Source organism: Hirundo rustica, chromosome 2 (assembly GCF_015227805.2).
Source record: "Hirundo rustica isolate bHirRus1 chromosome 2, bHirRus1.pri.v3, whole genome shotgun sequence".
NCBI lineage: Eukaryota > Metazoa > Chordata > Aves > Passeriformes > Hirundinidae > Hirundo > Hirundo rustica.
The window spans coordinates 12,855,663-12,883,295 of NC_053451.1; the positions used below are offsets into that span (position 1 = coordinate 12,855,663).

At 39.9% G+C, this 27,633-nt stretch overlaps 1 protein-coding gene across 2 annotated transcripts in view; it reads left to right on the plus strand.

Moving 5' to 3' along the window:
- The window catches only part of SAMSN1 (SAM domain, SH3 domain and nuclear localization signals 1), an 83,399-nt gene that overhangs the window by 31,510 nt on the left and 24,256 nt on the right, over window positions 1-27,633 (plus strand). Inside the window, exon 10 of one of the 2 annotated variants that reach the window (XM_058424033.1) lies at window positions 331-707. In XM_058424033.1, coding sequence (XP_058280016.1) covers window positions 331-707 — 377 coding nt within the window. Of the gene's footprint in view, window positions 1-330; window positions 708-17,575; window positions 17,702-27,633 lie in introns of those variants that run through there. The other variant, XM_040055333.2, reaches the window with a different exon arrangement.

Below are 27,633 nucleotides of genomic sequence, written 5' to 3' on the forward strand. Positions count from 1 at the left end.
AAATTTTCCACACCTTTGAGGGAAAAAGACATATATGCTAACTGGAGAACAGATCTCACTTTTGGCTCAGAATGCCGGACCCAGTACAAAATTCTTTCCATCTCCCTAATTATCATCATTATTTGATTTTTGTTCTGTTGGTGGTTCGTTTGTTTTTGGTTTTTATTTTGGTGGGAGTTTTTTTTGTTAATTTTTTTTTTTTAACGGAGTCCTTGCCTTTTTCATTATAAAGACTGAAAGACAGCTATTAAACTAAAACAAAAAAAAAAAAGTAGTACTACTTTCTCTATGAATTGCAACACATTATAACAAGTATTTGCATTTTTAAAGATCCCTTAGAAGACGCTTATCTCTCTGAAGAGGATGAAGAAGCGTTAACTTCTTGCATGAAGCTGTCAAAACCTCAGGAAAAGAAGACGTGGAAAGATAGCACAAGGAGAAAGGAAGAGGCTGAGACCAGGATGGATTTTATTTCTGCGTCTCTGGGCCGCTCATACACTTCCAGACTTAATAACTTAGGAACAATTTCAATTCATTCTGAAACAGAATTTCACTTGTGGAGTGACTGGAAGCCATTTCCTGACAACCAGCTCTGTCCTTGTGACTTTTTAATTTCAAAAATAGAAGAATGGGAAAACTGTACTTGCTCTTCTCATCAGCCACATCTTACATATTCCCTAACTGATATGGATCTACAGTACTCCTGGGTAAGTGGAAGTGGTTTCTTTTGTGCTGATGTGCATAAAAATTGGAAACTTTTTGCTCTGATTCAGCATTAAAGAGATGCTGTCATCCTCCATGTGGTTATGAAATGCGATAAACCAAATTTAGATTTCAGGTAAATGGATATGAATGCATTGTTCAGGCTAACACCAGGGGTTCGTATAGCCCTAGGTAATTCATTTTTAACCATGCAGACATCAGCAGCTTAGAGATTGAAGGCTCTAGGCTATTCTGTTTCTCATCAGCACACTCATGTTTTTTGGGTTTTTTTTGGTTTTTTCATCTGTAGTATACTCATCCTTCCAGGCTTTGAAAGCTTTCTGGAAGTCTGGGCTAAGTCAGTAATGGACATTGAAGCCAATGAACTTGGAGCAGGCTCCTAGAGTCACTGCAGTACTAACATAGGACACTAGAGTTGTTTAGGCAAGCGTCAGAGTTTGGAGATGTATCTGAGTTTGCGTCTTCTCGGTCATCTTAGCTGGTGTAGCCTGTTCTTGCAATTACTTGTGTGGCAGCAAGATTCTAGGGATAGAAACAAAGAAGCAGAGTTTAATTTTGGTCTGAAATTATCTTCCGGGATAAATATCTGGAGGAGGTTTTTGTATTTTTATTGTTGGCTTATTTTAAAAGATATATTCAAAAATAGAGGAACAAAACCAAGAGAAACTCTTTTTGGTGAGATATAAAAAATATAGACACTGAAACAAGGCTTTTCTTCCTCTCCTCACTGGACACAGCAGGTCCTCTGGCACTCCACATAGTGGTGAGCACATGGAGGGTGACTGGTAGAGTGAAATACATCAGGGAAGCAGTAAAAAGTAGCCACTTCCCCCTTTATGCCTGTTTCCTCTACAGTGCTCCAGGGACAGAGCTGTTTCTCACTGTGAAATAAGACCAGCTCCCAGGAAAGTGCACCTAAAGCACAAGGAGGTGAGATACCTGCTGAAACCTGAGCCAGCTGAGTGCTCAAATGTGGGCCTGAGCAACCACAGCCTTAGATCAGAGAGTGTCCTGCTGAGAACAGCATGATCTATGACATGCGCCCATACAGCATTAGAAAGGTAATAGATGTGGGTCTGTATTTCTGAATTCATGGAAGAGGTAATTCAGTTCCTTTTCAATGACACAGTAGCTGACATACCAGGCAGGACCTGAAACGTGGGATTTATCTAGCTGTAGATTTTCCTGGGATTTGACATAGAAAACAGAGCCTAAAACTTTGACTGAGGGATAATTAGAAGAAGAAAGAAAGGAAACTACCCCTAAAAAAAGCTAAGGGAGGTGCAGCAGTGAAACCCTGGACAGCCTCAGCCCTGCACACTCCCAGGGAGAGCACTTGCAGACAGACCTGTGGGACAGAGAGTTGGCAGAAATGGGCTGAGAGCCCTGAACAAAGGAGTCCCCCTGCATTCCAGAAAACAGGAGTCTGCAGAAAATGAATTGTGTCAGGGATGCTGGGCTCCATCAGATGCCTGGCTCACTTATGCAAGCAGCTTTCAGCATCCCAAGTGAAGGCTGAAGTCCCAGGTAAAAAACAGTAATAGAGGTGTCAGTCAGATTTATGAGAACATAAGTGTCAACTCAAATAATTTTATTTCATTTTGTCACAAACAGGCTGTTAACGTTCCCTACCCTGGTGAGATTTGTCCTACCCATGTTACTATTAAGTGCCAGTGAGGGGTTTAGTGCTTCTTTTCCCAAATTGTTTATTTTGCCATCTGCCTTCCTGACGGGCTCTCTGACATTAATGTATCTCTGTGGGCTTAGTGTCTTTAGCTTTAGATTACAGCCAATGGCAAGACGTCTCATTCTTTGCATCTGCATTCTACCAGCTGGCTCAATTGAAGATTACAAAGGCTGGATTTTCAGTTTTGCTGTCTAAGGATCAAAAAGCGGACGCTGGTGGTTTTGCTATGAGAGGATCAGACAGAGAGGGTGGTGCAGATGTTCTTTCTGATGTTGATTTACTTATTAGAGTAAAATCAATATATTCCATAATGCTCTTCCCTATTCTGTGAGAAAGAAGGTATGGTTCCGTTTTCTTGACCTGGTAACTCCTCTGTTGTCTCTGCTGCAGCAAGTTGTGGAGGACACAGCTGGAGATGAACTACAAAAATGCTTGTCGGTGTGTCCTGAATTGAGACGAAACTGGGAGATGCAAGATAAAGATCCTGAACTCTGCTATTCCATCAGCAAACTGCTGCTAATCTGGCTTGGGGTGCAGAAAAATATCTAGATCAGGCAAATATTATCCAGACATATCTCAACAATGCACATAAATCTGATCAGGCCTGGCCTTTATTAATAAAGCTTGAGTGGCAGATAGTAAATTAAGTAGTGGTCTCCTGTAATCACAAGGAAAGACATGGATCTCTCCATGACAGATTGCTGCTTAGAGAGACAAAATACGAGTAATTCTAATTCCCTTCCTCCAATTTCTTCCCCCGACACCTTTCTTCCTTTCCTTCTTCCTTTCTTCTGCCTCAGCTCTTGACACAGCCTCCCTTATGGTGCTTCATGTTGCCAGGTTTTGTCACCTAAACCAGTAAAAAGGCTGACACAGGTTATCTAGGCAAGGACTGTGAGAACAGACTCCAAAAACTGCATCCATCTTCAGCTCCTACAGGCTCCTCCATATACTCTTCCTTCAGCCCCCCCCCAGTAAGCCCTCAGTAATCACCTGCATTAGGTGGACAGCCTCTGGCACAGGGATATTTCAGACCACTCACATTTCACCCATCCATCCTGCTATGGTGCCACATTAGATTATTTGTGCAGAATTAACTAACTACAGGTGTGTGTGTATATATTTATTTATTTATTTATTTATTTATTTATTTATTTATTCAGCTTTTTAAAATAAAATTAATGGTTGGTCAAAATTTTGCTAAGAGCAACATAAAACATTGCTCTCCTTGGTGTGTCAAGCTTGCCATGTGAAATTATTGTTACTGGTATTCTTTCCAGAGATGTAATTTATAGATATCTCTTCCTTAGAAAGTGGAAGAGTATATTTTAAAAAATAAAGAGAGCTTGAGGGGGGGGAAAAATGGAAAATGTTCTTCCAAGCTTGGATAAAGTAACTACTATGCTGCATATTTTTCTATTATCACAAAGTATATTGGAGACATCTGGGCTGATGTTTGTGATGTTATGAATCAGCTGAAAAGCAGGCAGAGGATGGAAGAAAAGATTGTCCAGACACCACTTTAACAACCACTTGACCCCAATGGGAAAGGTTATTGGGTTTTTATACTTATTTTTATTCCTCAGGCTTAGCCCTGCAGAAAACAGTTAAGCTGTCTGTCTGAGACTAGGGGGTTTTTCTCTTTTTTTTTTTTTTTTTTGTGTTTACTAAAAGCTGCCCTTCTGTCATTTGTATGCTAAGATGCTCACTACCCTAATGAAGTAGTATACTTAGAAGTGCCACGTCCATATGACTTTTTTACAAGCTCTTTCAGCCTTCTGTTGTTTTTTTCTCAATCTGTGAAATTGCATAAGACTTTTGCAACCTCATAAGGCAGGAAAAATCTACAGCCAGAGGGCTGTAAACTATAGGAGCTTGCTGGGCTTGAATGGAGCTGAAAGGCACAGTGAGGTCACAGGGCAGGTCCTCTTCACAAAAGGGTTCCCAGACTATCCTGGACAGTCTGAGACAAAGAGAAGTAAAGCAGATGAGTCCTTTTCTCCTCTCCCTCAATACTTTAACATGATACATCACTGGCTGACCCATCCATTCTCCCAATATCTGTGAAATATGGAAGATGTGCTTGCAGAATCACACAGGCCTCCTTTACAGGAAAGGGAGAGGAGACAACATCCTCTGTTGGAGACAAATCAGCAGAGAGTTACTGGAAGTGGGTTTCTCTTCTTCACACACCTTAGCAGCAGGGTTAAGTTCTACAGAAGAAGGATTTAGTCATTAATACTGTAAGAATATTTATCTGGTGCAACCTCTATTTGGCATTCAGTGAGAATGAAATATGAGGGACATTTCCCAAGAGTAAAAAGACCTGCGATTTTGATGAGGAGAAAGAAAAAAATCTAAAGGTACTGCAGAGGAAGATACATTTTCTCTCCCATTTTCAGGTTAAGAGGCGATTTAGATGCTTCGGAAGATTGTTTTCTATCTGATATAAAAGTATTACATTGTGGTGGAATGAAGAATAAGTTTGAGGAAACTTCAAAAGACTTTATGCCAATTCCTGTGTTGATTCTCTCCATATTCCTCTCAGGAAAGTGTTATGGTCTTATCACAATGCTGTTTGCCCTGGCCATGGTTCTCTGCCATTTCAGTGACCTTGTGGATTTTTCCTTTCCTCCTGGTCTGGCTTGCTTCCTAGTCAGACAAGCCATTTCTCAGCATCTCCCTTTGACCCTTAGGAGACATAGTTAATTGGACTCTCTTTTTGTTTTGTTGAAGAAACACTGGAATTGTCAAGCCTGATTTTGCACATCTCCTTACTCTAACTTTTCCAGACACATTGTACATAATAAGTTCTGGTTGCTGGTTGCTCCATGACAGCCTTGCATCCTTGCTGTGGTTGCTTTTACCTTGCCTTCTGCACCTTCCCTGCTGCTCCTGATCATTTTTGATTCTCAAAAATGTGCTGCATATTGCCTGGGGTTTATGCAGGCGTTGGGTATCTGTGATAGCAGTGACTGTTCGCTGCTCCCTGGACCGGTGGTGTGGGGAGGAAGGGTACGCACAGCCAGTAATGAACAAACAGGGAGGAGTGTTCATCCTAGCAAAATGTGCTCTGAAGCTGAATGTTGTATTTGCACTGCCCAGAGAATTGCTGTGGGAAGATTTCTGCTCCGTTTCAGCCAGCAGTTTCTGCTGCACGCCAGAATGCTGTGGGCTTTAATGGAGTTTCTGACTGCTCAATTTTCTTAAGCAATTCGACTGTTTCCTGCAGTTTTTTCTTTCTTCAGCTAATATCTTTCTGTTGAGAGAACACCTGAACATGCCTTAGAAGAGCTTTCTCAACTGCTCTTGAAAGTTGAATCCTCATTTGGCACAACTGCAGCACTAAAAAGAATGCCTGGAAATCCCCAGATCTCTTTCTTGAGACACCAATTTTCTGCTGCTCCGGTCACTCTGGCTGCTTCGCTGTCAGTAATAAGTGGTCCTTTTAAAAGCTATAGCTCTTGTTCCTATTTCAGTGTCAAGGTAGGAAGCCAGACCCTCACCAAGTATGAATCTATTTTCTATGGGTGTTAAAGGGTCCTGCTGAGCTGCACCCAAGCCGAGGCTCAAAGTCTTTGCCCAGGGAAGCGATAAAGGGCGGCTGAAAGGCAGTAAACAAAACCAATGAAGACCACGATATGCACGTTCAGGTGACGAGCTGTGGCTAAGACACGAAAACAGGATTTGTTTCCTAAGATACAAAACTGTCCCCAGCTGCTTCTCTTTCATCTTGTCGTATCTTCATTTACGAGGCCCTCAACAGGTTTCCTGTTGCTGTTTATAGCATTCTAGATAATTTCAGTGGTTACCCTGCTCTCCCCATTGGTCCACAAGCTCAGCCCTTCCCCCTCTGTATTCAGCACCTCTCTTGCAAGGTAAAGAGACAGCTAGAAACACCCCCATGCTCCCCAGACTGCAGACATGGGAGATACAGGAACTGATAGACAGAGAGGAACTGTGCTACAAAGGCACCCATTTTTCCCTGTTCAAGCCCCGTTCCAGAACCTTGTGAAAACTTATTTTTAATTTTAAGATTTGTGAGTGGGTAGGGATTGAGATTTATGCAAATTTGTTGTGGTAAAGTGCTGGTGACATTTGAATGGCTTTGTGTTTTAAACTGATGAAAATCCAAGAGCCACAACTAAATTTTCTGAGTGTTTACTTTTCCCGGAAATGTGGAGAAAAATATGGACTCAGAAAGAGTCCATAGACACAAATGCTAGTGAACTTAGGAACACTCATTTTCTCGATGCTTCAGAGCCCGCAGAGTTTTACTTTTTCTACTGTCACAGGGACCTTTATTCAAGAAACATTACAGCAACAAGTTGGTAAACATTATAGGGCTTGCTTCAATTAAATACAAAAAGGGAGAGAAAATCACCTCTTAAAGTGCAAAGATTCTTTTCTCATGCTTAGTTTTGGGAAGAGAGGAAGCTGTGAGGGTGTCCAGCCTGTCTAAAGATGCACCACTGCACTTTGCTGACAGCAAATATCTGCCACTACCATTCCACTTCTTACAGTGATTTTTGCTATTTCTTTCACAGTAATGTGAAAAATTTGGCATCCTCATCTGTGATGACTTTGACCATGCAGTCTTAAAGCAGGTTTTAAAAAATGTGAAAAAAATCTGATGCTGTTATTCTGCACTATGGTAACTCTTGTCCTATTTTTTATTTTTAATACCTGACTAGAATTTTCATAGCTATATAGCAACATGATATCATTTTTCCATCAATCTGAGAGGCATGTGTACCTAACTCTACTAAAAAGCTTCCCAAACTTTTTCTGCCACAAACTGGGTGGTTTTGTGAAGTTGGATTGAAAGTACTTGATAGTATATATGAGGCAGAATAATAATGAAGTGAATTTATTTGCACTAAAAGATATTTTAGAATACCACAACATTTTTAATAGTGTTACAGATAGCTGCAGAACAACATTGCAATTCACCTCAGCAGATTTCAAGGGCTTGCTTCTGACATAGCTGCTAGGTCCTGCAGAGCTACAGCTAGAGAGAGAAATGAAAGGTTTTGGATTACTGTCATGAATGTAGTATGAAGGGCAATATGATCATTGAAATTTGAGGAAAAACTGTTCTTTGTAAAAATTATTCTTTGTAAATGGCATATGAATTCTCGACAGAAAAAGAAGAGTGATACCTGCTTCATGAAACATGATTAAGAGTTAAAATACAATTAAGCTAAGTGAATTTGTTGGTAGCAAACTCTGGTGAAAGGATGACTTCCTCCTAGCCTTCAGAATTGCCAAAATGATGCACTTTTGCATACCGAAGGAAATAGATCGCATTGCCTGTCTGCTGCTTTATCTACCTACTCTGTGACAACATCATCCTTACGTGGGTCTGCTGTCAACCTAGTATAAAAGACACTCTTTTAAAATTATTTTTATTTTTATTAAAAAAAAAAAAAAAGACTACAATTTCTTCCCATACACCGTTTAAAAAAAAAAAAAACCAAAAAACAAAACAAAAAACAAACAAACAAACAAACAAACAAACAAAAAAACCACGAAAAACCCCCACAAACCTCTCACGTTACTCTGCTTGATCAGTGCTCCTGCTGAATTAATCAGCTAATACAGGCTATGTTTTCATGCTGTGTTGTGCTAATGCATTAGTATGTCCTGGTGCTGGCAGGGACACTTTGACCAATGAAACCATGAGGCAACTTTTAAAATTGTTACAGTGCAATTTATCTCCTGCAGTATTACTTCTGTGTAGATTCACTTCTGAAATCTAAATATTTTCTAGATCTCGGGCTTGTTGAGTTGGTGACAAGCTTCCCATTTGTAGCCAAATGTTGAATCTTCACTGTGCCTGCAGTAGCTCAGTGCAGTCTCTGTGCGTGCTCATCTTCATGCAGGAGAACGAGTAAGCTTAGCTTCTGATTTCCTCAGAATCCCTGATGAAACTATAATTAAAGTACTACCCACAAGGCTAATTAGGTAAGGATTTTGAGGCTCTGGTAAGGAAGCCACTGCTGAGGATGACTCAAGGCTCCTTACCGACCTTAAGTTACAAGAATAGCTGAGTGGCGGCTAGCAGCGCACACCACAATGCCTGATGCTCCTTGTCTTCTCCTCTAGCTGATTCAAATAGGAATTCTTTTGGGGACATCAATTTCCTGGAAGTTCTGAGATGGCTGATTATGTTTGCTTGCTTATTTTGTGAGTGTAGATTTTGCTTGTTATTCTCTTTGGTAAGTCACTTTCGTATACTTTAAAGTTCTCCCTAAAGCCTATTTGTGAAATAAGCCGTTCGTAAATCAGAAGAAATTAGTTCTGTTTTCATCTCCCTCACACAGAAATGAAGGTAAAGTCACATGATATCAGTGCTCAGCAATGATACAAATGTAAGAGTGAGGATTTTCCATGCCAGAAAGGTACTAAGGTTTACAGGGCTGCAGCATTATTATAATAGATGTGTTTCAAAGCCCTTTAAAAGAAGCACTTCTGTTGTGACATTCTCCAAAATCAGGACATGTCTTGCATATTTCCAAACTTGTTTTTAGAAACTGAAACTTTAATGTGAAAACTGTGTGTTCATCCAACTTGGAAAAAATACTTGTGGGTGAAATGAACAAAAATAGGGCCTGAAAAATAAGACTGGAAATGAAACAATGAACACAGAGTGGACACGTCTGTAATTCTGTTATTTAAAGACCTTCAGATATATGGACAGATCATTGGAAGACAAAGACCAGGGTTTATCAGAAAAAAAAAAAAAAAAGGACAGTGATTTGTATCTGAGTGCTCACTTTTATTTTGAAAGAAATTCGCCTGTGGTAATGAAATTTCTGGACCATTTTTCTGTAGACATTTAATTGATTGAAGAAGTTCACCTTCTCTAATACATAAGAAAAGCATATTGGAAACTTGAAAATAACATAATTTTTTTGCTGGAAGTGCTTACACTCCAATCCATTTGAAGAAATCTGGCTGAATAATTTTTGCAAAAGAACCAAATTAATTAGGTTAAATGATGTGAAACTTCTTTGCTTCTACTTACAACTTATCTTTGACAGCATAGCACAAGAAATGATGACAAAGAGTGTGTGGGAAATAGGAAAATCAAGAGTTCAGGTAGTTTAAGATCATGAGACAGAAACTTTTGCAGTTATCATGAGGGTTTCTATATCTAGTTCTAGATTCTATAAGTGTTTTAATACCTAGATTTCCTTCTTCACATTTATGCTTTGACATAATTCCCCTAAAAATTATGGCAGGATAGTATTCATATTTTCCAGTGTGAAAGACATGAAATCAAACTCCCCACACTTTGCTTGCAGCTATATTTGCTCAAATTTTCTGCACATCTAACTACAGGGTCACACCCTGAGAATTACTTGCAGTCAATTATCAATTGCAAAGTAGATAACTCTTAATACAACTTCTTAGTGCTCCCCTGAACTAGAATGACAAAATAAATCCTTTTATAGGGAATTCCAGTTCCCTATAGCAGCATAGCTTCTTTAAACCCATGAATCATGCTCCAGTGATTAAGGATGTAGATAATGCAGATTCAACTCCCTGCACTACTACAGACGACTTATGTGAAATCAGACAAATCGCTTCACTTGTCTGCCTCAGGCTTCATTTGCAAAACGGGGATAGTGTGCTCTTGTACGCATCAGATGGTTGTTGCACCAGCAAGGATACACATTCCAACTTGTGCCCCAGAAGGGCAGCCATTCAAACAGTTTATTTGCAAGCTCTGACACTGTCATTCAGATTCATAGTTTGCACTAAATTAGACATTCAGTGGAGAAAATGTGGTAAATGTTAAAGCTGTCTTATTAAAACTGCACCATGAAGCACACATGTGTGGATGTGAGAATCAGGTATTGCAGATCACATTAATTCTGCCTTTCCTTGCCTGAAGCCAAAAAAAGTTTGTTTTCTTCCTCTAATGAGTTTGGGTATGTATGGCACATAGGGGTGCTGATATTTTAGGGATTTAGGTATTACTCTTTTGACCTCTAGGGGTGTTTGAACTCAAAGATATTTCAAAGGTTCTTGTGAACTTCCCCCTCACAAGCCAGAGGAGCGTAATATTAAAGTTTCTCTCCACTAGTTTGTACATATATTAAAAAAACCCAAAATCTTGTTGTAAGCTAGGAGGACTAAATTTCTCTTTCAGAGTTTCCTCCTAGAGTGAGGATCCTCTCCTGTTTGCTGTCTGTAGCTCAGTAGAACTTTTAGCAGACCGTGGAGCTGTTTCCAGGAAAGGTTTTGTTGCATTTCCTTCAGCTGCGGCTTTCTGTGACAGCAGTAAGGCAAAGGAAACAGAAACCACACAAAATAATACATGTGATAGAAGAAAATAGTATCACATAGGTGAGATGAGGTGGTAAAAAAACATTCCCTAGAGAAGAGGTATGCAAGGTATGAGTCAAAAGCTCATACACTTTGTGGGAAGTGAGAGGGGAAGGAGTTTGATAACAGAATGAAAAAAGGTAAAGATTGGTGGAAGGAATGTGGAAGAAAAGGGGGATGTTTGTGAAGAGGCAAAGCATTACTCCCCACAAAGAACAGTTTTGGAGACAGCCTTCCATTTCCATTCCCTCGTCTCCCCAAAGAGAAATTGCTGACACATAAGTAATTACCTTAAACATACTGAGCACTGTGACTGTCCCTGTGAGTGCCTTTAGCCTACAGCCCAAGATAAAGCGGGTTATCTTAAACCCTTAATGAAATAAATTTATGTGACTTTGCTTCACTTCATCTTGTTGATGGGCTGAGAGCAAGTCCCCACCCTCTTAGCGAGGCTCAGCTGACCTGGGGCAGCTTATTCTGTTGTGACTGCCCAGCCACAGCCTGGAGCATCCCATGAAATCCTGAGTGAGCCAAGAGGGGCACTAGCCATGACCAGCACAGGGTGCAGCAATCACCTTGCCAGTCCTTGGTGCCAAAATCCAGCAGGGAAAGCATCTCCTCTTTGTCCAGGAGCTCAGCATGACAATCGCTTGCCCACCCTCCCTCACTCCTGCCCTGGAGCACGTGGCTGGTGGATCCAGGTAACCTCCTACACCTGCCAGACAAGCACAGAGAATGAGCCAGGCCACCCTACACTGAGGGTCAGACCTGAGAGTAAGAGAAAACCAACCTCTCAAGTCACATTCCCAGTGTATGTGATCTGGCAGGTGTGCTGATGGAGCTATTCTGACAATGTCCTGACAGATTTTGAAGGTATTTCCACTAATGTTAGCACCTGAATTTAGTTTTGCTACAGTAAGCCCACAGGCCTGGTACAGAGTGTGGGGAGGAAGGGAGGCAAAGGAAGATTAGGGTAGCCAATAGCCACCTTTTCTTGATGATGAAGACTATATTTCTGCTGGCTATCGGTCATGTATTGCATTGTTTAAATGGCTAGAAACAGATTTTTAAACCAATTACAAATAAAGCCATCTTGTCCCTGTCACTTCCAAATTATGATTTTCACCATGTTAAAGAAAAAAGGGAGAACAACATTTTCTTCTAGAATCAGCATGAAATCCAAGCCTGCAAGTGAATGAATGAGCAGTGTGCTGTGTAATTCCTTTTCCTGTTAGCCTTTACACAGCAGTCCCAACGCCGTGATGGCACAGCAATGTGACACTCTGACACCAGTGAAGAAATTCAGCAGGAGATGTTTACTGGGAAAAGATGGTTCAAACTGCAGAGTTTTCTGACAGCAGGCTGGCATTAAAGTTAATCAGAATTTACTTCTGTTGATCTTGATTCTCATCAGAGATAGGCTGGCAGACATCATGTACATACCTTGAAAAAAATCCCCTGCTGCACTGTCAGTGCTGCTGTATTAAGCTGGTCTTCTAAACACCAAATGAAGCATGTCATGTTTTGTGTATGAGATTAAAACAGAGAGCCTAAATTTATTTTTATATGTTTCCTTTATTGAAAATCTCACATCTGAGCTTTTTAACTAGATGTACAAGGCAACCATCACTATTTATCTGTAAATGCATTTCTGGGAGGCTGAGCTTCAGCTGGATGACTATAAAACAAGTCATACAAACCTGCAAATAAAATGGGATAAAATGCCCTTGTAGCTGATTAGTAACCACAGCGTTCACTGACAGAGTCCACTGAGACGTTCTAGGTATGAACACTGCAGTGCAGCCTTCATTTTAACATTCACTCTAAGAAACAGCGTGGCTGCTCCCCTGCACGTCTGGACTCACAGCAGCAACATCCTGCCAGTTGCCTTCTGCTGTTCATCACAGACTGTAACGTGTACTCTGCTTGCAAAATACAGGAATTGTACAGGAAAACCATGAGTGACGCACATTTCTGCAGCAAATTATTACATGGATGCTGGATAAGACTGTGGCTTCTGCTTTACGGGACATCAGCCTTGCTGACTGAGTTTTCTCAACAGGAACACCTGGCAGATATAGACATGACTTTGGCTCTTACTCTTCAAGCAATAAAAAAGGGATTTGTTCAACAGGTGAAAGCTGATCTCCTTGAGAATCCTGATGTCACAGTAGTATACATTTTTATTTTGTGTTACTGCTAACCTGACATAGTGCAGGTATGACTGATCTGTTCATCTTCTGCTAATGCAAGAGAATGTGTTGGGATCAAAGCTTGAGATAAGTTCCTGGTACTTCAATTTCCCTTCAGGCCAGGTACTGTTGGGAACATGCCAAGGACACAGTCTGAGGGCCTGGCAATGAGATACTTTTTCTTACTCATAGAGCATCGACTAGTCTTTTGGACCAGACACCTCTTTAAACTCTGGTAGTGGTGTTCTATAGCCTGTCCCTGCCATAATTCTTCATGACTCCTTTGACCTTAAAGGCAAAGGATTAGCATAAAAGGAGGAATCACAGAAACTTTTTTTTTTTTTCAGGAAGAGAAGGAGGCCCCAATAGTCTGAGAGGCCAAAATCGCATTTTCTGGGAACTGGCATGATAAGGGTAATCCTGCTGCTCTGCACCGTGATGGTTGCTTAAAACAGCTTAGACTCCCACTCCTTGTGGTCTTACGCCTTTTCGTGTTATGTATGTCACTAGAAAATCCACCCAAAGTAAATGATTTAGCAAAAATGAAGTTTTTGAGTCACAATTTACGTGTTAGTTATTTACTTTGCTGCACAACCCGGTTTCATAAGTATTATACTTTGTACGGGATAGGAGTCTTCTTGATATAGGGTCAACACAAATCAAAACTTAAAGATTAAAACGTTCTTTAAACGTGTCATGTCTCTCTAGGACTCTGAGCTTCTGTAGCTTCTCCATTTTCTGTTCCTGATGAGAAAAGCACATGGGTGTCTATTCAAGAGGAAATCACACACCTTGTTGCGTGAAGTCCCTACATATTTTGGACCAGTTTTTAATACTAAGTTCTGGATGAGGAGCTTTCAGACCATGTGAGAGTCTTAAAGATGGGACTTTAAGCATCCCAGTGGAAAATCACAGCCTTGATCTTTGGCATTAAAATTGAAGTGAGCGTGTTGTTTAAATAGTTACAGCCCAGCTTTACACCTCTGTCTTCTTTCATGGGTTGTTGTCAGGGGAGAGAGGGCTTGGCTTCACTTTTCCACATTTGCTCTTTTTAGTTTCTGAAGAGTCTTTGCTGTGGTAGCTTATGGAGAGAGTTCTGCTGAGGATTAGCAGTGACTGTAGCTGTGTCTGGCTCAAATCAGACCAGGAGAGGGAAGTATCTAGCTAAATTCTGGCCCATAATTAATACATTTCAGGAAATTGTGTTCTGCTCACGAACATTCCTTGAGGAAATAAAGATTAAATTTGTTGAGTAAATTATTCACTGCAAATTATTCACTCAGCTTCACTTGCTGTTCTGAGATTTCTGCAATATCTAAGTGAGTTAGATGGCACAGGGAGACACATGGCCAGAAAATCACAGGCTGAAGACAGGACTCCTTTTTCTTGTTCAAAATATGTCTTCTTTTAATTAAAATAAATGGACTAAGAAACGCTGGGCTTGTTTAGTATTAGAAAAAGCAATGTAGACCCCCAAAATCTGAGTCTCCAGTTAAACTTGGACCAGTTTTGTCTGATGGACTATGAAAAATGAGTTACTAATACAGAGAAAGTCCCATTTAATTTGCTTTTTGACAGGTGGCCAGTGTGCTAAACCCTTCGATCTACTTCACGCTCTACTTTCTAGTTTTATCAGAATAATCAACTACTGAAAGGATAAGTTTACTCTTTCAGTTTAGTCTGGAAGTGATCTCTCCTCTCAGGGAGGGTAACTGGAGGGAGCCCCTGAGGGAATATGAGACCGTGTGGGAGGGAGGCACATAAAGCACTTGAACATCAAGGACCATTCATCACGGTCCATTCATTAAAAGTGAATAATGATAATAATAAGCTATAAGGGATGCTTCCTTTTATAAGTGTAATGACTGTGGAAATCATTCTCATGGGGTCATCTTAATTATTTTTAAGTGGATAGCCTTTTTGCCCATACAACTTTCCAGATAAAAGAGTGACATTGCCTGGTTGTTTAAGGATAGAGGAGTCAGTCCAAGCCCCATAAAAATCACCTGAAAAACTTCTATTGATTTCACTGGGATTTGGATCAGATTCAAAGCCCAGCACGGAAATGGAATAAGTTACATGCAGTCATGTCCAACAGAAAACTAAGTATAAGAATTTTTCTTTTAATTTTACACAGGTACTCATTCTCCTTTGAAAAATTAGCTTCAAACAAAGAGGATATAAGCTTATTATTAATTTTTAATTCAAAAGAGCTCCTTTTGAAACTTAATGGTTAACTAAATTAAATGAACCTAGTGTTCATATATGTTTGATTTTTTTCACTTTGTTACTTTTTGAAACTGGTGGGTCAACCTTCCAAGGGCAAGAACATAATCAGGTCAGCCTTCAAGCTGCTATAATTTTTCTGATATGTGGATGAGGAAAGGAAATAGATATGGGTGGGTACTATATCTCTTGAAATAGCCCCTTTCTTCCTGTTTAACAATAAATATTCCACAGAGAGGAAGCTCATATATTACTCTTCAGCTGAGTTCCCATTTTATTAATCATGAAGATTTTAACAGCGGCCTGAGACAGGAAATCACAGTCTAATGATCAGCAGAGTCTGATTTAATCCTCACTTTTGGATCAGATTAAAAAGAAAACCAATATACTGCAATGTAAATCTATGGAGATAAGGATCAATTTTAATTACTATTAAATATATATACAGCTTTTGTAACAACTTATGGCCCTACAGAATTCCTGAGGCTGATTAAATGTCCATGGTAAAACCTCCTTCGGCTTAGAAACTTAAACTGATGTTTCAGGTGGTGCTTTCAAATATAGGGAAAAAAATATCTCTGAGTTAGCCATTATCATTAATTAACTATTATTAATGATCTCAATTATTAGGAACTTTGGTGGATATGTTATTTTCAATACATTCAACCTTGGTTTGAATTACTGTTGTTCTGATTAAAATGTGAAGCGAAGCATCATGGGCTGAGGTTCAAAATGTAGTTTTGAACTGCAACTCACAAACCTAGAGAGGTTTGGGCCATATTTGACAGAATTTTGGTACCTTAACTGCAGTTCCTCCTCCCCTTCCTACCAACCCTATCTTTGAAGGCCTGGAAAGGAAAACCTCATAATACCATTAGTGTGTGACAATTATTCCTTCATCAGTCAGTCTCAGTCCATACAGCTGCCCATCCACCCAAACCCAAAACACCCTCCAAAACTTCTCTTAAACATTTAAAGAGAAGTCCAAATAGGAAACCAAAATGGGAATTTATCTGATTAGCATGTCTTATCCCTACTTGAAATATTCATATGGTAGAAGAGAAAGAAGAGTACTTTTAAAAGAGCTTTTATTTATGCCAAAATAATGAGTTAAGACTGTTTTGAATACATTTGCTTGGGAAAAAAAATGAAAAGATGAAAAAAAAAAAAAAAAACAAACCCAAAAAACAAACACACACACACACACACACACACACACACACACACAAAAACCCAAACAGCCAAAAAAAAAAAACAAACCCAAAAAACGCCCCCCCCAAAAAAAACCAAAAAACCCCCAAACCCAACAACAACAACAACAAACCCAAAATAACCCCCAAAGTTTTTTCTTGGCAGTTACTCCTGAACCTTTTTCTTGCAACTTACTAAGACATTTCTTTTATATTTGTAGTGATCTTAAAATAGGATTTAATTGAAGCTCTGTGAGGAGGCTGAAAATTTGGGGTTTGAGACTGAGATTTTGCCTCCATTGTTCAGCAAAAAGTTGGGAATATTTAATAGCTTAAAGGTTTGTGGCTTATGATTCACAACAAATAAGTTTTACTTAGGATGCTCAAGACTTGTTTTTTTTTTTCTCTAAGATAAAAAATTTAAAGCAAAAAATTTCAAGCAGGAATTTAAGCTATTTTAATAGCACCACTTTTAGCTTTTGGGCTGGATTTCAAGAAGTTATAGAAGACCTCTGCCATCTCCCTCTGCCTATTTGTTTAACATCTTCTGTAAGATTTCCCTTTTCTCCCAGTGAGTTTTTCAGCAAATCAAGGAAAATAGAAGACTGAAAAGTGCTGTTTCAGTTCTGTGATGAATGGCAAAAAAAAAAAAAAAAAAAAAAAATCCACCATTCTAAAGAAAAAGATGGCTTTATGTAATTCCTTTCTCTACCAAAGAGCAACCTTTAATCTCATTGCTTTTACTGCATTACAGGAGAGCCAAGAGGGGAATGGAGGAGTTAGGGGCCAGTTACGCTCACAGTGTAGCTCATTTCTGATATCAATAATATCCCTTGGTGCTCTGAATCTCAGCACACCTTCTTCACACACAAGTCCCAGCACAGGTGGAAATAAAGGTACACTTAGTGCCATAAGGCTGAGAGGGAAAAAATTGGGAGAGGAAAAGAGAATGATTTTCTTGAGGTTGTCCAGTCTTACTGAGGCCTGATGGTGACACAGACGCAGATAAGATTTAAAGCAATTCTCACTTTGACCCCTGCCTTAATTTTCAACTCATCTCCTTAGTGCACCTCTCTCTTTCTTGTCCCCATCACTTCCTCTCCTCCTTCCTCACCCCCTCCCCAAAGGAAGTATTCAGTTTAACCCCCCATGCAGCTGCATGAAGTCACATCCTGATAGAATAAGGAACTACATAACCCATGCACACGTCCGGATTCCCCTCCCTTGCACTTAGTTTGGTTACCAATTCATAGGAGTTGCACATCCAGTGGATTAACGCTGAGTTAAACATGCTGAAGAGAAAACCATCTAATGTGTCTGATAAGGAGAAAAGTCAAAAGCCAAAGGTAAGAATGTCTCATTTTTGTTGTCAATTAATAATAATAACAGGAATTCTTAACAATTTTTAATATGAGGGTTTCCTCTTAAATCCTAGCTTCAGGATCTTCTTATGTGCTTGAAGTTCCTCAGTGCTATAATCTCAGGAATGTATTTGCACAAGCTCACTTTATAATAGTAACAATCCTGTTCAAGGAATCATCACTGTGAAGCTGCTATAGCTGTGCTAAAGAATCCTGATGTTGGACTTGGTCTGCTGTTTCATGGTCTGCATCAGTCTTTTAGCAAATAGGCACACAAAATTCCCTTTCTTCATTCCATCTATGATAAACAAATGATGTCCCAGAAAGGAGTGAGCATCACTGAAGAATTAGAAAAGCTATTAAATGTTCCTTATTTTCATAAATTTGCTTTTGCATCACCATAGCCATAGGAGAAGTGGGTACTTGGTAATCAGTGTTTGTCATCTTAAATTCTTTGGGAATCATTATAATACCAGCCTGAAAGAAATACTCTAAACAAATTGACTATGTGCTACACCGGACACTTTCCACAATCTGGAATCATAAGAAAGGAAACAAGAGTTTTGCAGGATATATAAGGATGTGTCTGATGCTCGAAATTTATTTTCAGTCCTGGGACTGAGTGCAAAATGACCTCTGTGCATTGTATTGTACAAGTATTGTAGAGTATTGTAAGGCTGCAGTGCAACAGCTGCTGCTCGACCTGAGTACTTCTGTCTCCATTTCTGCCTCAGTTTATCAGTGCTGAAAATTTAACAAAGAGATAAGAAAAGCATTTTAGTATTTTTCTGCTCTCAACAACTGGTGACTCCCAATTTACAGATCTACGTTCTCATTGTTTGTAACTCCCTTAGTGACTTCTGTGTCCTAAGAGATTATTGCAGACACTATTTCAGCAAGGGTGCCTTCTGGTTTTACATAGTACTGGCCTTTGTGGATTATGCTTACAGTTTTAGACTATGACTCGTTAATAGTTAAAATTAACAGCTTTTTTCCATGGACTTGAAGTAATTTTGATACCATTTTCCCCCACTTATTTTTTTTTTTTTTAAGCATTGCACTGGTTTGTTTGGTATGAATTTTTTTTCCTGCTCATTCATTATACTGTGTTTTAATGGCAGGGAAGAATTATAATTAATATCTAATTACATTATCAATTAAACAAGAAATGACCATGAAAGACTCTGAGGATGGGCTTTGTTTCCCCGTCTATAAAATGTTTTCAAAAGCCAGTTTTGGCTACTCTCTTTTTCCAGAATAAGGCTTTCCTTAACAATAGTCCGATTTTTATTCTAAAGCACCCACTTTTGCACAGAACTGTGTAAACTCTCCACGAGAAGAATGCCTTTCCTGAATGTGCTGCTCACAATCAGGGCAGGGGAGCAGACAGCCCCACGTTGCACAGAATAGGAATCTTGGTCTGTTGTAGCACATTTCGAAACTTGTCCAAGGGAAGCAACGTAAATACTCAAGTTGCTTAATGCTGAGTTGGGTAAGATGGGACACAGGTCCTCACCTCTTGGAGAAGTTACAGGATTTCACAAGTGACCTCTGTAGATCATGTCCTGGCTGGCCCTGCTCTGTGCTGGTAGCATTTGGTACCTCCTCACGCTCACATGGCACAATACCATTGCCACTGGGCAGGTCTTGGGCTACCTCACCTTGCCTTTAGGCCACTTAGACATCCCAGGGTCTCCAAGACATCCACACAGACCTGTGGGAAAGCCATAAGGCCTGTTTTTTGTTTTAAATGGAAAGGTTTGCAGCCTTAGACACTCAAAGGGGACACCAAAAATATATTTTTAGGTAATTGAATCTTGACCATGGTGACGACTTGTCTTTATCACAACTGTACGAATTTCTGTGCCTTAATTAGAGTGTCCATTTTCTTTCTAACCCTTTTAGTTTCATTACTTTCTAATGTGAAGAATACTGGCACGAATTGATGCCTTTTGATAAAGATGAATGAATATCACAGAAGGCTGGTGTTAAAGCCTTTCTCAAGGCAATTTGCTGTTCCTGCATAAAACCCCTCATGGCGGTGGGCAATGCAATGACCAATTCAAGAATAACACAGGTTTAGTATCTCACTGTTGGCTACGTGCAGTTAATTTACCTTATTTATTATTCTGGCACTTAAGGGACTTCTGCAGATGTGTTGGAAGCTGCATAGACAAAAATCTATTTTAACGCTCTCAGTGTACACTATGAAAAAGTTGATCCATGCCACAAAATAATAGTTTTGCAGGTTTTTTGTCATGCAGCAAGATTTCAGTGGTACTGCAGCCATGCTAATAACTTCTTGAACGTCTGGCAGCTTTTGTGTATTCATGGATATGCATACAACTACTGAACGTATTTCTATAAATAAGCATTCATTTTTAGTCAAAAAGACATCTAAACTGGGTTAGGGAGAACTGTGAGAGAAATGAGAGAGAAATGCATTCAAAAGAGATACTGGAAGGATTCTGATCCTTTGCAAATATTTATCATTGTAGCTGCACATACTAGTGCACCTTTATACCTTGTATAACAGCCGAGGAAACTGAATTATAAAGGAAAACTCCCTGCTTAAATAAAATACCCTGCTTAATGCTGAAGAAATGCAAGCAATCGAAGGGCTAAGTTCTCTATTCCGAGCCTATCTAATCTAAGCCATCTGTCTATCCAGGACCTTAAATGACTTTCTATCACAACAGAATCTGTGCGTCTCCTATCCCTTCCTTTAGGGAGTTCTTACCTGCCCTACTCTCATTTCTGCCAGAGGAGACATGGCTTGGTTTACATGGTGTAGCTGCTCAGAGCTGTGGAGATATTTGTGGGCAAGTGAGGTCAGACAAAGCAGGTCTTGCACAAAAGCCCTGAGGTCCATGGTCACAGTGATGCCTCGAGTGGCTCACTGCGGGGACAGAGTGTGGCTCCTGCACTCCTGGAGCACTGCAGAGTGGGAAAGCAACTGGGAAAAGGACGCGTATCCTAGATGTGTTTCAGCTATGGCTCCGTGCAGTCTGTCCCACTGTCCCTCAGAGAGCTGGGGAGGAGGAGAGCAGTTGGCTTGGAGGATGAAGGAAGGAGCCCTGAAATCATCTGGATTTCAGCCTCTTTGAGCCTCATGATGTTACAGATGTCAGCGCATCTGGGAAGTGGAATGAAGCAGATTCAGAATGATGGCAAGAAAAAACACTCTAACAAATTATACAGGCTTCAGTCTTCTCTTTTGTACAACCTGCATGCAGCACCATACACATAAAACCCCATTAAAGCACTTCACAGCTATTCTGCATTCCATTTTGCACTGTTTTACACACTTGCCCAGGTGCAAATAAATCTGCAAAACATCCCTACATTGTCTTGCCCACTTGCCAACACATGTAATGTGCTGGGCAGAATCTACTTCTTTCTCTTCCCCATTCCTCTGGACACAGCAAACTTGAGAACTGCCTGATGATTCTTGGCTTTACTTCAAAAATGAAGCGAAGACGACTTTGTGCTATTTTTTTCTGGCTTGACTGAAGAAAGTCTTGTGTCATTATTCTACATGACAGCTGATCTATGTTTATGCTAAAGGTTTGAGACGTTTTTGTTTCTGCACTTGATGCTTTAAACTCAGCGTACTTCTGACTTCTGGTGTGTAAGACAATTCAGGGTCAATGCCTCTACATTTTGTTCGGGCAAAAAGATGTCCAAGCTTCTAATTAAATCAATATTCGCTTACTTATATGATAAACCATTATTTGTTTTCAGGGTTATGAGAAAAGAGCGGCAATTCCAACTGGAGGAAACATTTTAATATGCAAATTTATCCCCTAGTACAATTTCATACCAGCAATTTTACTTTCTACAAGCTTGAAATGAAACTCTGACGTTGTAGAAATCAATGCACATTTTTGCCATTGACTTGAGGCCAGAAATTCACCTTTTTATATATTCTTCACAGAAGGCCTGATCCTGGTTCTGATTTAAATGAATAAATTAGCTGTGATCCCATTGATTTCAGCAGGATTATCTGAGTAAAGTTTATCGCTTGCCTAAGTGTTTGGAGCCTGTAATGCAGACAGATGCTATAAGCAAGTTTTTTGGTGCCGCATTTTTCTCAGACGGTGGCTCGTGCCTCTCCAATGGGGAATACTTATTGAAGAAAAGAAAATAGAAAATAGGTACAGGAAACCTAAACACCAAAAATAATTCGAGACATAATTAGATCTTCTGTAGGACACGATCTGCAGTGAAGAGATTGCTCGGTGTTAATGAATATTAACTAGGATTTATCCTTGAGAGGGGAAAGCTGAAGGTTTTAATTTTATTTCAAAGGTAAAGACTGGTAGAGTTATGAAGTTTTATATTCTTTTCTTTCTGCCTGAAATTTCGTGTGCATAATAAATGAGCCACTACTAATGTCACAGATGCTAATTTTCACAGCCATGACTGAAGTGATGTTCGTTTCCATTTGCATTTCATTCTAACAATGATGAGAGGTGATGAGTTGACGATAAGCTGTTTTCACTGCACTGCCCGCTGTGCAAATTTATGCTTATAGGCAAAGATGACACACAGTTCTGTCATTAAAGGGCTTTACTGTATTGCCTCTTGAAGAAAGACCGTTTGTCAAAATCCATTTGAACTCTGGTAAATAAGCAGGAACAGATGACAACATCTGGGAAGTATTTTTAAGAACCTGGTTTATAGTGTAAATACCTGTGGGCCTTTAGGTGGGGGGGGGTCAGAGAAAGAAATAATGATAGTTGTAAAAACCATGTGTGTGTAGATGGGGAAAGGAGGGATTGCAGGTGGCACTTCAGAAGGTGTTTTCTGTCTCTCCAAGGCTTCATAAAATACTGGAACAAGGTTAGAGTGAACCTTGGGTTATTTTCCCTGTGTGAGTGGCTGGTTCTACAATCATATTACTACTCCTCTTACTTCTGCTATTTTTTCTTTATTTATATTATCATCATGTTTCTCAATCATCAGTTAATTATCCTTTATTTTCAAGAGCAGTTTCAGAAAGTTATGTTTTAACATATAGGTTAACATATCTCTTCTAGAAAGCTATTGAAATTTGAAAAATTTTGTTTTCTCAGCAGAAAGTAAAGGTCCAGAGTGTTTGTGGGGAAGGAATAGCCATGTCTCACCTGGCCCTTGGCAGGAGGCTGATTAGGATGACTAGACACCCCAGTTTGATGCTCACGTCAAGACATTGTCTCATTGAGGATTCTCACAACTCTTGGCTAGCTTTTGCTACAAAGGGAAAATTATATCTGTGGCCTGTCCTGGTACTGATGTATTTTGTGTGTTCCCTTGATTAAAGCATATTTTACATTTTCATGAACTTTGCACAATACTCATTTAATTTCTTGTTTCTTCCCTCTGTTTGTTTCCCTCACCAGCCATGCTTAAGAGCAGAATATTTTTAAACAAGTGAGAGCAATCTTCTCAAGGGAATATTTGCATATTAATATTAATTTTGCTTACAGTAACAAATCCAGCGGTTTGGTTTTTTTCTTAAACAAGTAGGAGAATTTCAAGAAGTCTGCCTGAACCACCTTATCCAGGTCTTTTTAGAAACCAGACTATCGGCCACAGCATTTATAACTGTGCTCTCTGATAAATAACATAGCACAACTAACAAGGTGACATAAATCAGCATTAGTTGCCTCCTAATTCTTTAAGAGTTGTTTAAGAGAATTCGACTTACTTACTGTGTTTCTAGGAAAACCAAAATACCCCAGTGTAAACATTGTTCAGGATGTCTGTCATTGCCGGGAAAAAAAACAGTAACAATGTATGGGCAGGACTGGCAGAGGATGCAGCCCACAGTTTCCTGTACTTCAATATTTGTCTAGTTATCGGTGTTGTGGCGTAAATTCAGACAAAACCTGTTATAAAGCCATCACTTGGCAGCTGTACAAGCACTTTCTGGGTGGCTGCAAACACTTCAGCCAGAAGAATCAACCCCTTGCTATGTGAGCAGAACCTGCTCCTGAGAATACCCGCTCCTGAGAAGGGGAAGAATGTCTTCTGGGTCTCTTTAATCACAATATCATTTAAGCTTCTTCTTCTGAAAGGCTGCAACAAAGACAGCAGAGTTACTCCAGTTGTTGGACACAGTCACACTCTGTCAATGGTTTTGCTCAACATTTGCTGCTTGGCACCAGGCTACAGATTGTATATGCTCTGAATATTTAGCATATTAAATATCCTTTAAACCATCCTAATGGAAAACTTTTTTTCATGAATCAGATAGAGGTGTGTTGTATGTGTGTTGTTATTCCACAGGAAGATGAACGACCACTTAAGTGAAATATCTTCTGTACTCCAGCATACTCTTACCCTTGCCACTTTTTTAAAAATTTTATTCCACTGACAGTGCACCCAAGAGCATGTTCTTACTGTTCTTCTTCTTAAACTTGAGAGTGAAATTCCAGCCTGAGGATAAGTCCAGAGACATCTTCAGGGAAACTACTTCTTTAACTATGCACAATATACACCTTTCTGCCACTTTTCCTCTCCATACTTCCTTTGGTTTATTCCATGAATACACAGAAATCTGGATAGTGACTTTACCTGCAAAGAGTCTTAAGGCTGCTTAACTGCTAGTCAACATCTTCTGGCCTCTTTCTGGAAAGCTGAAGGTCAAGAGCAAAGGATCTTCTATCTCATCATCCAGTACTGAAGCTGACAAGCTCTCTCTGGCAAGAAGCTCTAGTGACTTTCTGTTTTATACCATTATGTCTTCTGGGTGGAGTTTTAGTCCTTCTCCTACCCTTCTATGTCTTCATCTCTTTTATTATTTTCACAAGAAGAACCACGTAACCAAACACTGCAGAACTTGATTTCCATGAGCTGCTGCATGGTCACTTTCTTGAGAACTGTAAGAAGCGAGAATTCTTCTACTTGTCCATGCTGACCTCATCAGAAGCTGTGGTAGGTTTGCTGTTCTTCCAGGTATGTTGATGGACAAGTGGGACATGAGACCCTGAATACTTGAGTACTTGACTTTAGGTTTTTCTGCAGTGTTCCTCATGGCTTCTTCAGGGAAGAAGATAAACACTAGAGGAGTTCTGCTCAACCAGGAAACATGGTGCAGTTTCATGTCTTCCCACTACCAATATGTTTGAGACACAGATGGAGACCTGTCACTGACAGGCTGCAGCCATGAGATAAGGAAATCAGCTTCACTTAGCGACAGCACAGCCAAAAGCAGATGTGTGAAGAAGAGACAACACAGTGGCCAAGACAGCTGAGTGAGCTCGCTTGGCTTCTCTGCTGCCTCCACCTGTGCAAAGGGGATGCTCGGCTCTACCGCTCCTGAGCTGTTTCACTTGCCACAGCTGTGCTGTTTTGCTCTTGCACTTCTGTTTCTCTGCCTCCTTCTTTAAGATCAGATGTAAAGTTCAAAAACCACTTCAAAAAGCTGGAAAGGGGACATGGTTCACTGATGGTAAGCAGCTCAGAATCTGCGGAGAGGATGCAGGAAATGACTGATGGCAGTAGAGCAGGCATTCAGCTCTAAGACACACATGTGGTGGGGGTTTTCTGATGTTGGCTATTGGCATGTTTACATTATTTTCTTCCTGTCTCTGTAATGGAGTTTATATCTGCTTGACTAATATATCTTGCTAATTGTGGCAAAATGTTTGAAAATGTCTTTGTATCTGAAGGAATGGGAGGAGGCAACATCTTCCTACCCCTTCATGACTGCTTCAAATCGTGTAGTTGGCACAGTTCCCTTTGCAGTGATAGGGCTGATTTCAGTAGGATTTGGAGTATGTCCTTAAATCTGGGGTTCAAAGAACACCTCAAAGCCCTCGCTGCTGTCGCTGCCTCAGTAGCAGCATCCCCTGGGTGAGTGTCTCTCCACTGCGTGTGGTTCTCATGGAGGCTGCGGGAGCAGGGGAGAGGGTCTCACTTTTCTCATGTGTCAGAGTGAAAATACACTTCAGGCACCTGGTACACTTGTTTTTCATGAAATGAAGCTGTAGTTTTCCACTGAGCTGTGATCACAACAACCCATGACACAGAGATAATCAAATGGAGAGAGGGGAGCTGATGTGCCCTTACCAGCACCCCAGTGAGCTGTTGATTGCATTCATTCCTTTTCTGGAGTGACCTGAACAGAATCAGGATGATATCTTCAGATGCCTAGATTTTTTTTTTTCCTTGAATTACCATTATAGAGCTTACACTACAAAGCAGACATGGAATGTAATACACTATAACTTGTGCACTAAAAAGGATTCTTACACACTCCCAAATCATAGGGAAACCCTAAGCTGGTGACCTTCTTTCAGCTTCCATGCAAAACCAAAAGCTTGCTGAAATTATGAGTTCAAAATTTCAAGGAGCATATTTAGGTTTCCCAGGCATAAATTGTGCAAGCATGTCCAGTGTTTGAAGCCTGAGAAGATGCAATGAAGTGCCACATGTGCTTTCTTCAGCAGGACAATAAGGATAACTTTGGCCTGTGGATGACAATAAGCCAGTGTTGGAACACAGACAAGGGAGGACAAAAGAAAGAGAAAAAATGGTGACCCTAGTCTACATTTCAAAGGAGTCAAAAGTTAACCCACTCTAATGAATGTAGTATTTTATTTCTTTTTTGTTTTTTTTTTTTTTTTCTTTGTTTTCCAATATAAAAATAATTTAAATAAATGGACATATAGATCTGATGAAGCACTCAAATTCACGGTGACTGATGATAGATACTGCACTGAATTTTGCTTCTCTACTGTAGTGCATCTCCATTAAGGCAATTTCAGCTAATCTCACTATGGATTCATTAATCAAGTGTAGTCAGGATGTCTGAAGGGAGATAATGAGGGGGAAAAATGGCCTATTGTTTGGATCTTATTCTTCAGCTAGTTATTTTGTTTATCATGTTCCACAATATTTGTACCCTGATAAATAAGTTCCAGTTGCAATTAGTTATCATAACAGATGACTAGGACATCTTTACTTACAAATACAAAATTATTCCATAAATAGATCAATTAATTTTTTGTTCGCTTTACATCACATGCCCACACAGCATCAGTTAGCAGTGAAAAGGAAACAAGGTGGACTGGTGCATTTTAAAATTTCCTCCCTTTATCCAAAGATGCCAGCATCCATGGAGATAAAGTCCCTAATCCCACCTCTTTTTCTCTAAGCACTAACATCCTGTTGTATCAGTAGTCCTTAGTGTCTTCCAAAACTTCTCCTCTAAAATGCTCAAGGAAAGATTTGTTCATTTTTTACTTACTTTTTACTCGTTTAGGATTACATACTGTATATCTGCCCCACATAAAACTGTCACTATATTACTTTAAAAAAAAAAAAAAAAAACAACCAAAACTGTTGAGGTTCTAAGAGCCCGGTGGGTTTGGAGACTGCTGAAGATGGGAATGTTTATAAGCTCTGTGATATTAACTGCAGCACTCAACCTCAGGTGACATAAAGCATGCAAAAAAGAACTTTCTGTCAGTTTTATTATTTCTAAAAAGGTTCCCCTTGAAAGAGAAGAGTGACCTTGCTCTGCTGAGCTGACATATGCCACTGAATTAATGGCTAGGCTTTGCTGTAGGGAAGCTTGCAGAAACATTACAACTCCAATGGCTGAGTTTGCTACGAACATTAATCAGGGGAACCAAGATGATGTATCAAACACTCATTTAAAAGTAATAAAAACTAACTCTCTTTCTGCCCCCCTCCCCCAAGTTTCTTAGAATTAGCTTGTTGTTGGTCATTACCTGTTGTCAAGGGTAAGACTGCAGTAGGGCAGTAAAACTCGTGTAAGGGTTTTCTGAAGTTTGCTTACTCTTCAGAAAAAGAACAGACGAGCTTTTGGGACAGTCAGACTTGACCGTGACTTAGAGGTTATTTTTTTAATCTTGTTTTCGCCTGGAAGGTCATTTGAAGGAACACCTTCCACTGAGGAGCCA